At 36.0% G+C, this 18,941-nt stretch overlaps 1 protein-coding gene across 3 annotated transcripts; it reads left to right on the forward strand.

The window, feature by feature from the left end:
• The first annotated feature begins 3,390 nt into the window (after positions 1–3,390).
• Positions 3,391–13,120, forward strand: LOC110442430. Of its 3 annotated transcripts, none has more exons than XM_021486033.1 (7): positions 3,391–3,728; positions 4,946–5,111; positions 5,763–5,894; positions 6,996–7,081; positions 7,466–7,647; positions 9,055–9,198; positions 11,715–13,120. In XM_021486033.1, exons 1-7 carry the CDS (start codon positions 3,434–3,436, stop codon positions 13,038–13,040), a joined length of 2,331 nt encoding a protein of 776 aa, XP_021341708.1. In that variant the 5' UTR covers positions 3,391–3,433; the 3' UTR covers positions 13,041–13,120. The 3 variants fall into 3 exon arrangements, with proteins under 3 accessions (XP_021341708.1, XP_021341709.1, XP_021341710.1); XM_021486034.1 differs by having other exon boundaries at positions 3,391–3,692; XM_021486035.1 differs by lacking the exon at positions 3,391–3,728 and adding an exon at positions 4,322–4,335.
• The last annotated feature ends 5,821 nt before the right edge of the window (positions 13,121–18,941 follow it).

The raw sequence follows: 18,941 nt of genomic DNA on the forward strand, positions 1-18,941 counted from the left end.
ATTTTGACTGAAACGTATATTTTCTCAACTACGCATGACATTATTCATTGTGGTACAGATAAACGTTAAGATCATTCATTAAAAGACTTGTATCGTGTTGGTTCATTTAGCAATATAAGGCTACGTAGGAAGTCCGAAACAGTTGTTCAATATCTTCTTAGAATTTGTTATGTATTTCCAAAGTGCAATACATCAGGTAACTATTTTAATAGTTGTAAATATGTCTGTGCTTCTTGTCTTCAGGATTCAATTTTGAATTTATATATTATACAGTTTCATTTTTAAATTTCGAAATTATTAATAAACGTTTTGCGATTGAACTGTTGTAAAGCTAACCAGGCTTTGACCGATTAGGCCGAGCTGAGGAAGATCCGACGGCACTTTCCGTTTACGGAAATTGCCGACGGTTTCAGAGTGCGTCATGACAGTTACTGTATATCACTACATTTCTGCGAAAGTTTATCTTCCATATGACTGTTATATAGATAGTAATAATAGTTCTTAAAAAAACCCACCTTAACGGTATAACAACCCAGTAGGTACATTCTGTACCACAGGGACCTGAGAATTTGTTACAGCTATATTTGGACCTAGACTAAGGGAGAGTACGTGTTTACGTGTTTCAGGGGTTTATATCGACGGGCAGCATTTTTACCGAAAGTCGATCTAAACCCTAAACATGTAGAAATACTCTTAGTTTAGATCCAAACATAGCTGTAACGAATTATCGTGTCCCTGTGATAGGTTCGTGAGTTCCTCTACTGAAATTGAATACAGTCAACAGTTTTTTCTCGCCCATAAAACCGAAGTGTACGTTTAAGCAAGAAAGGTCTAATCCTCTCTATCTCTAACTGCCTGTATTCCGTCAAAGACGGAATAGGTAATGGAGCGTCAGGTCCCGATAACCTCTAACCTATTTATCACGTATGAAGCTTTGACCTTTGGTCGACTTTACTCAGAAACAGAACACCGTATCAGATATACCAGCATGATGTCAAGAAGTGCAATTATTTACTCTGAATGTTTGCTTAGTTGCAGAAAACGTAATATTAAATTACTAGTTGTGCAAAAATTACAGAACAAAATATGTGTTATCGTCTCAATTCTACGAATTAAAAATAATTTTCAATATTGTCTCAATCTTGAAAAGAGGAATTTGTCCGATACTGACTTTATCTATATTGTGTATATGTTATCTAAATTATCCCTTTATACAATAATTCGTAAGGATTATTAAACAATAAAATCTTACCAGTGACTGCGAATTTCAACATGTTTAGATAAAATGTTTGTTCTAAATAATACATACAGACTTTGAAAACGGGATTACACTGAGCTGAAATTCAATTTAGATATGTTGTCAGCGTTTTGCGGTGTCATATATATTGAAATTTAGTTTAAACATATTGTAATGCCATAATTATGCATACGCCAAGGGTTAGGGCACAGCCTACATGAATATTACGGATGCCCTTTCCTTATTTTAAACAAGATTATATCTACACAATGAAAGATGGCTAGCTGTAACATAACAATATATTGAAGTCCTTGTATATCCAGACAACTTCATGAAAATGTAAGTCTAGAGTTCTGTTTTTTTAAAGTTAAAATTCCTCTATGGTTTAATTGATAGATAGTGGACGAAACGTTAAAACTATCCATAGCTCCTTAACGGAACAAGAGACACACCGGTACCACGGCCCGTATCCATGAAACCGTTCTCATGCTCAAACTCAGTTTCTGTGCTCAAATACAATTTCCTTTTCCCGTGATCAAATAGTAAAAAACATCACATTTTGTCAATGACTTCGGAAGAATATTGGGTAAACAAAAAGTCAAATACTGTTTTCAGTGTATACACACGACTTTTTACTTTGTTACATGGTTTTAGCAAGTTACAAGGAAGTTGGTTTGAGCACAAAATCAATGATTGAGCATGAGAACAGTTTCATGAATACGGGTCCAGAACAGTTCATTGTTCAGGCGTTCACTGTACAGTAACACTATACATGTAAGGCAAGGTGAAGGATATTACATTTATTTCTCTACTCAGAGATAATATTTCTGACAGGTAAATTAAAAAAAACAGCCTCCTCGTCATCACATCTTATTGTGTGAATGACAATATGTATGAAATTTACATTGATAAAATAATTGAAATACATAAAATAAACGCTGTATACTCATTTAAAAACTCGTGTCATATAAATTTCGCTTAACTGACTTATTCCTGTATATAAACAAATACTAAAAAATGTATGTAGACCGCACCCCGATATTGATCTCAAGAAATACGCAATAACCAATATGTTTTTCACTCACTCTGCCGTAGTTGCATAAAAATAAATTGTTATACTCACCATTTTTCTGTAACGTGTTCACTTGTCTGTAGGTCTGTAATTACTGTCTCTCCGTCTGGTCCCAGATATAAACCTCCCAACCTCCCAACCCCACTCTACCCTCCTTCTATCATTGGAGTAATTTAAAACATGGCCATATGCCTATTACCTCAAATGAACCGAACTTTTTTAGAACTTTTACTTCACTTAGGTTTAGTTACTATTTATAGTTTATTCCATTCATCTTGTCTAAATGTCGTCCTCTAATCTTTTTAATCTACAAACCTGTCTTGAATTTGATACGTGATATTGGCGTATTTTATTGCTTATATAATTTTGCTTCAAATGGACGAGGATGCATTCCATGTACCGTTAAAAACTTACAGTGTGTAATTTCGATTTATTACTCGGAATTCTGGCGAAAGTAATGATTTTGTATTTACCAAGAGAAACTACATTAGATTTTACAGTTTCTTTGCATGTTTAATGAAAGATGAAAGTTGCAGTATAAGAGTAATAAATCGAACATTCAATTCAATTCAAAATATTTTATTGATAATACATTTGATCAAAGCCTCTATCAGTCTTTCCCTTAGATCGAACTTTCACTATTATAATTTTTTTAGGCCTGTTAAGAGAGTGAAACACATCCAAGCTTGATTCAGTTGACAAGGTACATGTGCAGAGGCGGTAACAACGTGTAAAATTAGTTTAGGTCCAAATATAGCTGTAAGAAATTCTAGGTCCCTGCGATTGGGGATGAATTTTTTTTACCGAAAATTGATCTTAACCCCCAAAACGTGTAAAATTACGTAAAACACTTATTTATTTTAGGTCCAAATATACATGAGGCTGTAACAAATTCTCAGGTCCCTAGCGCTAGCTGTGATATTCACACGGTGAAAAAAGCTATCGCTATTTTTTGAATAATAAATATTTTAATGAGTAAAAACGAAATCACATGTAATGAATAAATTAGCTAAAAAGGTAGATCAAAACAATCAAACTAATGTTAACGCTTACAGTAATTCTTTTTGTTCGGTGTAATTTCCGGAGGTCTGTCCGTCCGGCAAAACTGTTACAATCGCCACAAGATGTCTGCGCCCATGAAAAAAGCCATGACGCAGATATCGTTACCAGTTATTTCACCACGGTCGAGCTCTAGATCACCATGTACAAAAGACAGTCAGCAGTGTGACGTCTCTCAAGTTTTTGATCAACGTATATGCCCGTCAGATATTTCATACGATGATTTTTTCCAAAAATATCTTCTGCAAAACAAACCGTGTATTATTTCGTCGGAGTTGACACAAGATTGGCTTAGCAGACGACACTGGATTGATGGAGAGACTGGTAAACCAAATTTGACGTTTCTAAAGGAAAACTTTGGTACGTGAGTTCACTTGCATAACACGTACATTTAAAACAGTCTGCAAGTCTCGGTTTGTTATATATGATATCGTTTAGTCAGAAATAGGTCTAGCTTCACTACAGTATACGTACTGTTTCTCGTTTTGAAAATTATTTTGACGGGACTGACCTATCAAAACAAAGAAATTATCAGTTATTTCGGAATGGATATTGATATAGACCATTGCACGGACAGTCATCCTTCAATTCACATGCAATATAAAAGGTAGACTCCATGTATTGTACTGTAGTGGCCAGAAAATCATTCATCAATTCACCTTTAATATGTGTGCTTAAGTCTTTACACTGACAATGTTAGAAAGAATTTCCTTTTGGGGTCAGTCAATCATTCACTCATAAATAAAGGGTCCATGATTTAAGATTGACTGGCTTCAACCCTCTAATATTTCGCCTTACAGTTACACTGGCACTATAAGGCCAAAGGGGGTAGAGGTGAGTCAGTTGATCAATGATCACTCACCTACATGTACAGGTGTTGATTGATTGATTGGTTTTACGTCCGCTTCACTTCCGAGTACTTCGGTTATCCAGCAGGCGGTATGAGCCACACTGGCTTTATTAAGAGGTAATTATCAATATCCAATCACCTGTATTAATGTTCTACATTTAGCAATATGATAATAGGGAGATAGCCTTAGGGCAATTAAAGTCAATCATTCAATCACATAAATGTTCACTATATATACAAACGGCAATTACAATGATCGTGATCCTAATGGTTGGATCAGAGTTTGCTTCTGAAATAAGGTCGGACCTGGTAGAGTAATATAACATATATTTTTAATCTGATGCTGCTTTCAGACAAGTCTTGACAAAGCCTTGCATTAGGCCAGCATAAACATTTGCAGGTCTATAGATCTGCCAGGATTAATACCCAAAAATATATCATTTAAAAACAAACAAACCAGTTGTTCTGCATAAACGAACAGGCCCTAAAGAACTTTATAAAATGAGAACATCGAATCTGTACGACAAATTGCAAATAGGAGAAGTTGTCTCTAACTCTTCTTCTTCTCTTCTTCCTGTTCATATATTTACATAATTGGAAGTGTAAAAACTCAAATCATATGTCTGTAGACGTGTTATGTTTGGGAATAAGTGAGGATTGTGCTGGCTGCATATAGGTGTGAATGCTTCGTATCGATGAAAACTTATAATTATCCTGTATCTTTTAGGAGATGCTGTCGCCCCTGTAGCCAACTGTGGACAGGAGAAGTTCAGTAGCCAGTGTAAAGAGGAGATGAGGATGAGTGAGTTTCTGGATTACTGGGGAAATTACATGTCCAAAGGTCACCCACGGTCACAGAAATGTCTTTATCTCAAAGACTGGCACTTCACAAAGTATGTGTATACATACGTGTACATGTATTACATGTACAGAGACAGTGTCTGTATAAAAACTGGATCAAACTATCAGACACTGAGATATTTCAACATATAATATTAATAACAAATGTCAATAAATTAATATACAATTGTACCCATGGTACTTCCCTAAAACCTTATATTCCCCAACCCAATCACCTCACTCTCATATGTGTATATGCTCTGATTTTTTTTTTTATGAAATAATATGTTTTTTTGTTGTTGTCGGTTTGATTCCCCTGCAACACCACCCACCACCACCCCACTATTTTTTTTATTATATGTGCAAATAAAATTTGAAATTCTTCAAGTTTGCATGGGCCCCTTTCTTCCAGATATATTATTTTTTACTACTAATAACTTTGCACTAGAGGATTCAGCCAAAAGAAAAATAAGCTTCCAAATGTTGGACATATAAGTTTCGAGAATAAATATCAGAAAGATTTTCACATTCATCATAACCCCAGAATTTCACCCGTCATCAATACATTAACCTGTGTTGTAGTCATATTAATATTGTTAGAATTGTACAGGAAAATCAATAAGCTTTCAAAACTAATATATTGATAAAATGGTTTTCTTTGTTTTGAATAACACCATGCATTCATATTAAAAACCTTCTTTCAGGGCATTTCCATCTTACCAAGCATATTCCACTCCAGTTTACTTCCTGTCTGATTGGATGAATGAATTCTGGGATAGCCGTACTGACTCTCACGATGACTATCGTTTTGTGTACATGGGACCGAAGGGAAGCTGGTAAGTACACGTACCATCGGAATGTTCCATGTCAGTGATAGTTCTAGAAATGCATAAACATCTCCTTCTAGAGGTGATAAAAATTATCAAGAACTGGTACACTGTAGAAAATATTTCCCTAAATAAAATACACATGAAAATAAAGTGATTTACATCGTAGAAGTAACCTTTGAAAATATGTACTTCCCTTAAAGATGCAGAAAAGTTTATTTGTTTTATCCATATTCAAAGCATTTAAAAGGTAAAATATATTTTAGTGTCTTTTTATTATTTCTGTATCATTGTATTGAAATTGTTTAAGTCTGAAATTAAGGGAAATAACTAACGCTTATAACAGGTTAGTACAAAACAAGGTAGCAAATATGCTGACACAAATCCAGAGTTCTTTTGAGAAGTAGCATATAGCCTTAATTCTAACACAAATCACAGGTATATATAGTGTAAGGTAGCATACAACCCTAACTCTAACTCAAATCACAGGTATATATAGTGTAAGGCAGCATACAACCCTAACTCTAACACAAATCACAGGTATGTATAGTGTAAGGTAGCATACAACCCTAACTCTAACACAAATCACAGGTATATATAGTGTAAGGTAGCATACAGCCCTAACTCTAACATAAATCACAGGTATATATAGTGTAAGGTAGCATACAACCCTGACTCTTACACAAATCACAGGTATATATAGTGTAAGGTAGCATACAACCCTAACTCTAACTCAAATCACAGGAATATATAGTGTAAGGTAGCATACAACCCAACCTCTAACTCAAATCACAGGTATATATATAGTGTAAGGTAGCATACAACCTTAACTCAAACACAAATCACAGGTATATATAGTGTAAGGTAGCATACAACCTTAACTCTAACACAAATCACAGGTATAGTGTATGGTATATACAACCTTAATTGTAACACAAATCCTAGTTATAGTGTATGGTTTATACAACCTTAACTCCAGCACAAATTTCATCTATGATGTGTAGTATTCAGCCTTCACTTTTAACACATATCACAGGTGTAATGCATTGGGTAGAAATTAACCTCAAAATGTCAGAAGGTATAAATAGAAAATTGTGTGTAATATTGTAGGACGCCATTTCATGCTGACGTGTTCCGATCCTTCAGTTGGTCCGCTAACATCTGTGGAAGAAAACGCTGGATTTTCCTTGCACCAGGTAATAACAGGGTTACCTACCTTTGCTGAATCTTGTGAGGATTTATTTAATTCTTAAGAAAAAAGATATTTTGTGAAAAAATTATATATATAAAAAAAACAAAAAACATTATGGTACAATGAAATTCTACACTGAATATTTACTGTAATTTTACTAATTTATATGCTGGCTATCCATTACGAAAGAGAATTTTATACAGTATTTATTCTGCAATAAACCCATGTGGGGTAAAAAGACATATTTATTGAGGTTCTGACAATAAAACTGCCAACAAATTCTATTACATTGCCCTATAATAAGCCCACCTTCAGTGTGGTCTATTTTAGGTGAAATGTCCAAACCCAGATTCTTGTTGAGGAAATCATGTGGTTGTTTGTTTTCTAGGAGAAGAAGAGAAATATAGAAACAAGTTTGGAAACCTGGTGTACGACATAAACTCAGATGAACTCAATGACCCAAAACAATATCCATGCTACAGCCAATCAGCCGCCAGGATAGAGGTCATCCAGGAGCCAGGAGAGGTCATCTTTGTACCTAGTGGCTGGCACCATCAGGTTCACAATCTTGTAAGTCTTGAGCAAAGCAACAAAGTTGTCACCATGGCAACAATACATCATGTATTGGTTTCGTCATAGCAACACTGTTATCACCATAGTAAGATGTTGTCACCATTGCAAACAGTGTCATCACCATTGCAGTTGTTAGCATGGAAATAATGTTAGCATCATAGCAACAATATTATCTGCATAGCAACACTAGTGATGGGCAATCAGTCTAAAATCATAATCAAAATCGGTTTGTAATCCGAAATGAGAAAATGATTGATAATCAATTGCATGATCGGTTTATAATGTTATGGTACTGAATACCTAAATAAAATGAGAACACTACTGTTACATCAGCAGACAGAGTTGTTAGGTTTTCTTCTTTTATCAAGTAACTTTTGTGCAGTTTTGTCAATCATATAGTAAAACCAATTTATAAATCACTTTCAATGCATACTTTACAATGTATACATTTGACGCTCTTATTTCAATAACGAACTGTTATATCAATTATGGAATTTGTAATTGATAATGCTAAACTGATGGATTTTCTTATTTATTAAATTTCAATCATCACAATGGCAATATTTTTACTTCCTTAGCAATAATATTGTTTCCATAACAACAAATTTTACACCAAAGCTGTGATTATGTCACTATTAAAGCAAAATTAGTTTCATCATCAGTCAAAATTCTGATACTTCAGGGACAATGATGTGGTTATTTTTTTGAAATTCTGCAATCATTTCAATTACAATGACAGGTTATTAGTTTTTCTGTAAGGGAAGTAACTCTTGCTGACTTATACTCTACTTCATAATAATTTGTGAGTTCCTAGTATAATAACATAATATGATGCATCATATTCTGTGAAATTCGTCTAATCTGACCCATGAGTCTTCTGACATCCTGCATAATTTAACATTACAGTGTAATTCCATCTCTAATGAAACCTTTCTGTGTTTTCTGACATCCTCATCCTTGTCTAATTTAACGGATATGTTGTGTCCCACAGGGTGTCAGATTAGACAGGTTTGACCCTACTTGTGTTTCTGCTTTCAGTTTTCAAAATTTAGGCAAAACATTATTTTTAGCAAAATATATTTATTACAAAGATATAAATGCAGCATTCACATTTTTAAAGAGTTACAGTGGTTTTGTACAAAGAGACAGGTGTTAAGACTATTAAGGTGCTTTTCAACATCAACACATTCACCCCTGAAGACACATTTGAACCCTTCCAATGCAAATGATGGAATAGATCATTATGAAATGTCAGGGGTGAATGAGTTAAACAATGGTTATACTTATACATCATTTCATACTTAAACAGTTCTGAAGTAAAGTTATATAGCCACTGTACTTTGACTGTACTGGTTAAAAAAGTGACAAACACCTATACTGAAAAAAAATCCACTTACATTTAAGGAGGATACAATCTCTATCAATCACAACTGGATGAACGGCTGTAACATCAAGAGATGCTGGAACTTCCTAGAACAGGAGTTGTCTGATGTACAACGTGAAATATCGGACTGTCGTGACATGGAGGGATGGCAAGAACAGTGTCAGGTACTAGCTTCAAATCTAGGTTTTATTATAACAGATGATGAATTTAGTTCAGACAATGATAAGTAAAATGAAAACTGCTGATCATCCGAAACTCTGGAAATTAGCCAATTCATGTGGCCCAAGGGTCATCTGGTGTAGAGAGAGTGCTTTGTAACACTGTATAACAGGTAATTGCTGCAGGGACAATATTTTTCAATTTTGTGAGTCAATGAAGTGAAAGCAAAAATAGTATCCGTAGAATAATATCGCAAGCGTAAAAATGAGCCGCGATAGTTAACTTCATAACCGCAATGTCGTCGGGTAATAGCGAGTATGTGGTTGTAATGATTATATTGTCAGGCAATAGCGAGTATGTGATTGTAACGATTATGTCGTCGGGTAATAGCGAGGATGTGGTTGTAATGATTATGTCGTCGGGTAATAGCGAGAATGTGGTTGTAACGATTATATTGTCAGGCAATAGCGAGTATGTGATTGTAACGATTATGTCGTCGGGTAATAGCGAGGATGTGTTTGTTATGATTATATTGTCAGGCATTAGCGAGTATGTGGTTGTAACGATTATGTCGTCGGGTAATAGCGAGGATGTGGTTGTAACGATTATGTTGTTGGGTATTAGCGAGTATGTGGTTGTAACGATTATGTCGTCGGGTAATAGCGTGTATGTGGTTGTAACGATTATGTCGGCGGGTAATAGCGAGTATGTGGTTGTTATGATTATATTGTCAGGCAATAGCGAGTATGTGGTTGTAACGATTATATTGCCAGGCAATAGCGAGTATGTGGTTGTAACGATTGTGTCGTCGGGTAATAGCGAGTATGTGGCTGTAACGATTATATTGTCAGGCAATAGCGAGTATGTGGTTGGAATGATTATGTCGTCGGGTAATAGCGAGTATGGGGTTGTAACGATTATGTCGTCGGGAAATAGCGAGTATGTGGTTGTAATGATTATGTTGTCGGGTAATAGCGAGTATGTGGTTGGAACGATTATGTCGTCGGGTAATAGCGGGTATGTGGTTGTAACGATTTTGTCGTTGGGTAATAGCGAGGATGTGGTTGTAATGATTATGTCGTCGGGTAATAGCGAGTGTGTGGTTGTAACGATTATATTGTCAGGCAATAGCGAGTATGTGGTTGGAATGATTATGTCGTCGGGTAATAGCGAGAATGTGGTTGTAACGATTATGTCGTTGGGTAATAGCGAGGATGTGGTTGTAACGATTATGTCGTCGGGTAATAGCGTGTATGTGGTTGTAACGATTATGTCGTCGGGAAATAGCGAGTATGTGGTTGTAATGATTCTGTCGTCGGGTAATAGCGAGTATGTGGGGGTTATGATTATATTGTCAGGCAATAGCGAGTATGTGGTTGGAATGATTATGTCGTCGGGTAATAGCGAGTGTGTGGTTGTAACGATTATATTGTCAGGCAATAGCGAGTATGTGGTTGGAATGATTATGTCGTCGGGTAATAGCGAGTATGTGATTGTAAGGATTATGTCGTCGGGTAATAGCGAGAATGTGGTTGTAACGATTATGTCGTCGGGGAATAGCGAGGATGTGGTTGTAACGACTATGTCGTCGGGTAATAGCGAGGATGTGGTTGTAATGATTATGTCGTCGGGTAATAGCGAGTATGTGGTTGTAACGATTATGTCATAACTATAACTATAATCTCTGTAAATTAATTTTTCTAATTTTAGGTTAAATAGGGAAATTTGAGCCCCCGTAAATAACCTGTTATATGGTAGCTTGCACAGTAGGTTCTGTCTTGAGTGACAACTCTGCTAAGAGAACACTTCTTTGACTTTTTTGTTTTTGTGTGTGTTAATGAAAAAATCAATTCTACAAATCCAAGATTAACTAGGAGAAAATTGAACCTGTCACACACAAGACACCATTTGTCTTCAGTGATTTAACTGACAGAGGGATTAATCTATTTTTTGTCTCATTTAGGGTAGAAAATATACCAACTTGGAAGGAAGTTTAGGAGTGAACTGCAAATTTTGGGAATGAGGGATACATATGAAATAGTTTCAATTGGGAATTGAACCCATTATAGGCCCAAAATTGTACCCGGAAAATTAACTGAATATTATCTTTCTGAAGTCACTCATTTACCCGAAAAGTAATGATCACCCGTCTTCTGATAACCAGTAACATTGTAGAATATCAAAGTGCCCTGGATACCAGGTAGCAATTTTGTTTCTGTATTTCTCAATAGTCCATCAACAGTTTAACTCAATCACCTTGAAGACACATTTTAACTCATACAATCAAAGGTTGGAATAGTTCATTATGAAATTTCAGGGGTTAATAAGTTTTGGAGTCTAGGCTAAGATTGATAGCTGAATAATTAATGGTTGTCTGAAGCTGTGATTCAAATGATTTAAGACAGCTGAATTGGAGCAGAACACAAAATAGCAGTTATTGATAATCTATTAATAATTAAAACAATTTTTTAAAATGTTTCCAAGTGCTACATCCTGTTATGTATTTTTATTCAATTTTCAGTTGATTCTAAAAGCCAGCAGTGGAATAGATTACTCTGAATTTTACCGGTACTTGATCACTATAGCCACACACAGAATGGACTTCCTGCAGCTCGAACAAAACTCTGATGGTATACAAAACCTTTATTTAAAATCCCCTGAGGATAAAAGATGTGATCAAAGAATGAAACCATCATCTGGAGAAGTGTCCATGGCTGTCAAAGGGGAGACAAATGGTGTATGTCAAGATCCTGATATAAAGGTTTTGGTTGCCACAGGTCAATATAGATCTCAGAGTGATAGAAAGATTGACACATGTCAAAGTGGAAGACAGATTGACACATGTCGAAGTGGTAGACAGATGGACACATGTCAAAGTGATAGACAGATTGACACATGTCAAAGTGATAGACAGATTAACACATGTCAAAGTGAAAGACAGATTGACACATGTCAAAGTGATAGACAGATTGACACATGTCAAAGTGATAGACAGATTGACACATGTCAAAGTGATAGACAGATTGACACATGTCAAAGTGATAGACAGATTGACACATGTCAAAGTGATAGACAGATTGACACATGTCAAAGTGATAGACAGATTGACACATGTCAAAGTGATAGACAGATTGACACATGTCAAAGTGATAGACAGATTGACACATGTCAAAGTGATAGACAGATTGACACATGTCAAAGTGATAGACAGATTGACACATGTCAAAGTGATAGACAGATTGACACATGTCAAAGTGATATAAATATTGATACATGTCAAAGTGAAAGACATATCGACACATGTCAAAGTGATATACATATTGACACATTTCAAAGTGATATACATATTGACACATGTCAAAGTGATATACATATTGACACATGTCAAAGTGATAGACAGATTGACACATGTCAAAGTGATAGACAGATTAACACTTGTCAAATTGATATACATATTGACACATGTCAACGTGAAAGACAGATTGACACATGTCAAAGTGCTATACAGATTGACACATGTCAAAGTGATATACAGATTGACACATATCAAAGTGATGTACAGTTTGACACATGTCAAAGTGATAGACAGATTGACACATGTCAAAGTGATAGTCAATACTTAAGTGATAAGAAGTTCTGTGATATCAACAGCGTTTTAGTATCTTCTTGTACCAGGCCCGAACGAGAAACAGAATCTCAAACTGGTTCAATATATCATGCAATCTTTGATCTGATCCAAGTCAAACAAATTCTTGTTTACATGCTAGAAACTGAGGAATTCAAGCTGATTAATACAAACGCTAATGTTAACTCTGTGATAGATAGGATTGATCATTATATCTTATAAGATTATTGCCATCATGATCTAATTTGGAAATATGCTATTTCTTTGTGTGATATGAAAGTAAATATTTTTCATTATGCTCATTAGAGTGTACTGTTGATTTGGTTTACGTTGGTTATCAGTATGAAGACGTGACATTATTTGGATTTGGCCTAGATTTATATGGCAGTCTTGTCGATGAAGCAGAAGACGCTTACCCTTCTGGAACACCTGGTATTATTCTGTTTGAACGTCTACAAGGGTCTCCATGAAAATCTTTCTTTTGTTCATATTTTCCCCTATAGACTTTCGGTAAAAATGACACCCCAATGATTATCTCGTATATATATATAATCATTGTGGGTGTCATTTTTACTGCTGAACACCTTTGTTTAGGTCGAAATATAGCTGTAACAAATTACCAGGTCCATGTGGCCGTTAGCAGTGATGAAGCATCGCATGGATCCAACTACATTGTAGCTGCCATAACGAGACCTTATCATATGGCCTGGGCAGAGGAGTACTAGGATCCAACAAGATTGTTGAAAATGCATGGGGAATGCCGTTTCAAATGTGAACTAACGAACGGGGAAATTTCGCCAACGTCACAGGCTGGTTTGGCAGTTGACATAGTCGACGTACCATCTCGTCCCAAACGGCCGTCACTACTGTCTAAGTGGAACCAAGACTCGTCTGAAAACAATCACGCACCTAATCCCAGCTAGTAAAGCGCAGATCAGCGACTAATATTTTGACATTAATACAGTATACTAAATGAGTTTCCTGTGGACAGCACATGCATTTACAGGGTGTTCTTTGAACACAAATTTGTTTACCAACAATATATGCTTTTATTATCACAACGCATTGAATGCTTTTAAATGGATCTTGCTGTTCTTGGCATACTCACATTTAAGGTATTATACGTTTGATAATCATTCGCATGAAAAAAGCAAACAATGAAAAAATATCAGACTCCTTGGTCTTATAGAGTGGAGCCTCCTTAAAGGGGCTGATCGGGGGGGGAAATGTCATATTTGCTAAAATGGCATACACATGTTTAAAATACCTTCTTATGAAATATACCGATTCAAATTTTGCTGAAATTCACTCCCTAAGAGTAAAAATCATAATTATATTAACGAAATCCTAAATCGTCACCTGACAGTCTAAAACTCTCAATTGACCCAGATCAGTGATGTAATTTATAGCATTTGCCACGACAGTTGATACCTCCATTTGGCGCGTCATCAACAAGGCCAAATGTAAACATCGCGGCGAAAGAAAAAGATGCATGCAAAAGTCATGACAGGCACGAGGTATCAATACCGTTATATATAACAACAACATATAGGTAGGAATACTACACTTGCATCGTACATGACATTTGAAAACAATTATTTACGTATAATATTGCTGTCTTGTCCGCTGGTTGAGTCCGACATAGCACATGACGGCGTGCTATTGTTGTTATCTTCACTGCCTCACTTTCGAAACAACCACGTGACATATATAAATAGATCTGCGCTAAATTTACGCGGGGCTTCCCCGATATTTCAGTGGTCAAAACTTGACATTGCAAGCAGAACTCGACCATCATATTGCCGTGGTATAACTTTTGGAAGGCCAGAGAACGCATTTAGACCCATTTATTTTATAATTTTCCCCCCGACCAGACCCTTTAAGATATTAGTATGTCCGTTGTCGGCTTCGGTGATGAATATACAGGTTCGTTCTTCATCTTCCGGCACGTGATTATATCTTGATTCAAGAGAAGGATTAGTGTTTTTTTTAATTTTAACATGATATTTATGACTTTCGAAAAAAATATTTTTTTAGGGCGAAACAACCTGGGGCGAACGGGATTTGGGGCGAAACAACCCTTAGGGCGAACGGGATTTGGGGCGAAACAACCCGTTACCCATAAGTATGGGCCACCATCATTCCTTTTACTAGAGTTCAGTCTTTAATATTTTCCCTGTAGATAAAAACCAAAACAAAATCTTATTCATGAGTATTGAGCCGTACAGACTTTGTATTATTTTATCATCCATACGGACACAGCCGGATCGGTGACTCCAGAATTCGGCTTCACTATTACGCCATCGATCGCAAGAATAAGACGCACTTTATTGATGACGGAGGTAGCGTAATTATCTATCTATTAAAGTTATAGGTAATCACACAAACCTTAAATTATTGAGCTTTGCATTCCTTTGCCACCGAGGTCTTTTGAAATTTCTATATTGGGGATTTTTATTTGATCGTTAGCAAAACTGGCTTCAGGTTACGCAACTGGTTTTTGTGATAAAATTTTAGTCTAGCCTTTCAGCCAAGATTGATTAGACTCCGAGTCACCTTGACGTTCAAGAAGTTTTCAGTTAGTAAACAATTGCTGTGCATGTTTGCAAATAAATGTACAAAGTTTCAATTTTATCAACAGTAATGGAAAATTGGATTCATAATAGAAGAATGAAAACTGACGTAACATTTAGTTGCGGTAAAACGATATACTTTTAGCATTACACTATTATCACAAGGTTTTCTGCAATCTGGACGTGATAAGAACGCAACGTGCTAAGAAGTAAGTGATATTCTAACCTAAGACAACTTTTAAACAAAGGGTTAGACATTAAAGCTTGTAGGCTCGAAGGTAGGGGATCATTTATTTTCTTCCATATCATAAATATAGTTCCGAGACGAATCCTTTCCGCATTTCTAATATATGTTTTATAATCGTCCGCATTTCACAATATGACACAACATACTATTATGTGACATGTTCCTATTGTTCCTTGCTATAATTGTATTGTATGACGTCACGTCATTGAGTTTGCCATTGTAATGTATACAAGCACAAACATATTATTCTCAGCTTGTTGGGAGAGGGAAAGTTCATTGGCCAAAGCTTTATTACGCCACACGTACAGTAAAACCTCAATATAATGCCCCTCGTTTCGTTTGCCACCTCGTTACCCGAAAACATATTCCAAGGTCCCATTTTCTTTTTTTCTGAGGTGTTTCTTCATACGTTTCTTTCAAATTAACACAAAAGCCCATTTACAATGGCGAGATGTCTCTGGCAGTATAACGAGGTTTTACTGTTTATCTGTTTGACGCTAAGTCACATAAATTTTTATGGAATCACATGTAGGCTGATTGGAACTCTTCTTTGTTGAGGGAACAACAAAGAGCCCTTGAGACTCCGTACCTTAAATGAGAATAGATATAGCATAGCAAGGAAGCATGTAAAACTTAATGAGAGAAAATAACCGTTATCCATGTTACTCGCGGAGATAGCGGGAACACACTTTCACCGTAATAGTTTCCGCTCCCGAGGTAAGATAAAAAAAAAAACTGCATTAAAAGGATATTACTGTACTTCACATTGATATTAAGGAAGGCAGCACACATTCCAGAGGTCGTATTCATATATACCTCGATTATACTGAGCGAGTATTCTCATTTTAATCTACATTTCCATGTTCTAATTTAACGTATAGAGAACACGTTCACGAGTTTGTCATTCTCGTTTGCCTCGTTTATCAAGAAAGTATAGTATGGATTCAATAGTAGAATGTCGTTACATTACATAAAACAAGTTTGATGGCTTGCTCGTTGTTACTTCCATCATCAACAACAAACAATTCGCCGATCACACATTCTTGAACAAGGTACATATGTAACGGGTATTTGATTAACATACATGCATTCTCCAGGTAAATTTTGTCATACGTATCTTGTTTGCAGGTAATGACACGTAAAATAGATCTGGCCAAACGTTCCGCTTTTCGATATTTTGGCAGAGGTTTAAATGGAAACACCTAATTCCTTCAAAAGTGACGTCATTCAGACCTCCACCTCCGAGGAATTTGAAAGTAACCGGTATGATTACTATTCATTTGGTTTTACAGCTTTATATATGAACGGAAACAAATGCAAGATGAACCTGGTTCACCCCAACCATGGCCCCCCACCCCCACCCCCCTAAAAGATGCAGGGGAAATAAAACATAATTTGAACCTAAAACAAAAAAAACCCAAATGCAAAACACGTGACAGTCGCCTACAGTACGAGAGGCCCACGCTAATGTACGTCTGTTCGATATTCCCTTTTATCATCAAAACGACTAGAATTATCATCCGATCACGATACAGGAGAGGGACAAGACACGGTGTGTAGACCAGCAAATGACACATTATTTACTGAAGTTTGAAGGGCTGAAAGAAATAATTACATCGCAATGACAGGGAGTATAAAAACGCAACACAAAAGCGGAAATACACGAAATCGCCGAACTGTTTCGAGCTGTCATTATCCATTTAAAGGAACATACCATGAACGTTATGTTACTGTCATATTTTAAACAAGGGAAATATTACTCAATCCAATTTGACAGCATTGCATTCTAGCTATGGACAACAGTCGTACAACTGTATCCCAATAGAATCATGATATGAACAGTCAAAAACCGGGTAATGGCTGGGTTCAGGCCACGCCAATTTCTTTTGATTAATAGCATGGTCATGATATTAACAATTTTCAAATTTATTTGAAATTAACCAGTTCTCTAAAAATTGAAATCACATAAAATTAAGGGGTTTTACTCAACCCCCTTTCTGTTTCTAGAGCAGTTAGATTAAATTGAATTTCCAAATTTCGGCTCGCATCCCTTTCTGTTTCAAGAGTAGCCAAGACCAATTTGAATTTTCAACTTTTCGGCCCCTAGCATCACTCACGAGTCCTAGATGGACGTAAGTACCCCAAACGAACTGGGGGGCTTGTTAGTTTTACACGTTTCATGATTCTTCCGCCAAAATCTTGTCCGACGTGTTGTTTGAAAACTGCTGGGTGGAATTCATCTAACCTTGGCATGAGCTTTTATTGGCGTAAGGTGTATTGCAGTGAATGTAAACGATTTACCGATGCACAAAAATCACATGGCCGCTGTGACCTTATTTCCAATTTTCTGAGATTTGTCCAAGATGTTGTCAATATTTCAACATTCAGTAGCTTTCATTTCCCTGTTACTCAACCAAGATGGCCACCATAATCCATGATGGCGTCCATAACCATATTGGTCGGAATTTATATATTTTGGCTTCTAGAGGTTTTATCACACTGACATCTATTTTTTGAGTTGACTGGCTTCTGATTAGTTGGAATTTAAATGTTGACCTATTTGGCTCCAATTTGATGTGTATGTGTATTTGGTACTACGTACATTACTGAAGAGTCCGTTTTTGATTTGACAAAATGATCATCATCTGATTTTGTTCAAATTTGGTATGCATGAGAAGTATGGTATTACGTTTTTTTCTGATGAGTGCAGTTTGGAGGACTTCTGTAATGGTTCCAATAACAATAAGAACTTGTAAATTTTTAAAGGTGAAATCACCTGTGTATGTACACTACTTACATATTTCAAGATTGAAACACCTGACAGGAGGAGCCTACAGGTGATGTTTTCACCAGATTGCCAAAAAAGAACGATTAACTGTCTGATGCTTAGTTAAGTTTATTGCAATTTTTAGACAATGATAAATAGCACTATACATGTCTTTATTTTACTGTTTTATGTTTATTTCAAGGAAAAGTTGAATATTGTTTATGCATAAATTATACTTTGTTTAAATGGTCGTAATATGGTGCATTGTTTGGCTTTGTGCAATTTTAATGAATATTTTTTTTATAAAAAAAGTACTTCGCGCTGAAAATGGGCATAATTTATAGTTTAAATTGGTCGGAGAAAGAATTGATGGTTCATAAAAAAGTTGTACATATGTGTTTATCCGGGCCTGCCGGAGGGGTCATAGAAAGTGCGATTGTGTAAAATATAGTCTGGTTCTCTGTCAAAGTCATTTTTGGAAGACCTATCTCATTTGAACAAGTGAGAAATAAGTTCACAATCGCAACTGAATAACG

The sequence above is a fragment of the Mizuhopecten yessoensis genome, unplaced genomic scaffold (genome assembly GCF_002113885.1).
Source record: "Mizuhopecten yessoensis strain PY_sf001 unplaced genomic scaffold, ASM211388v2 scaffold716263, whole genome shotgun sequence".
Lineage (NCBI taxonomy): Eukaryota > Metazoa > Mollusca > Bivalvia > Pectinida > Pectinidae > Mizuhopecten > Mizuhopecten yessoensis.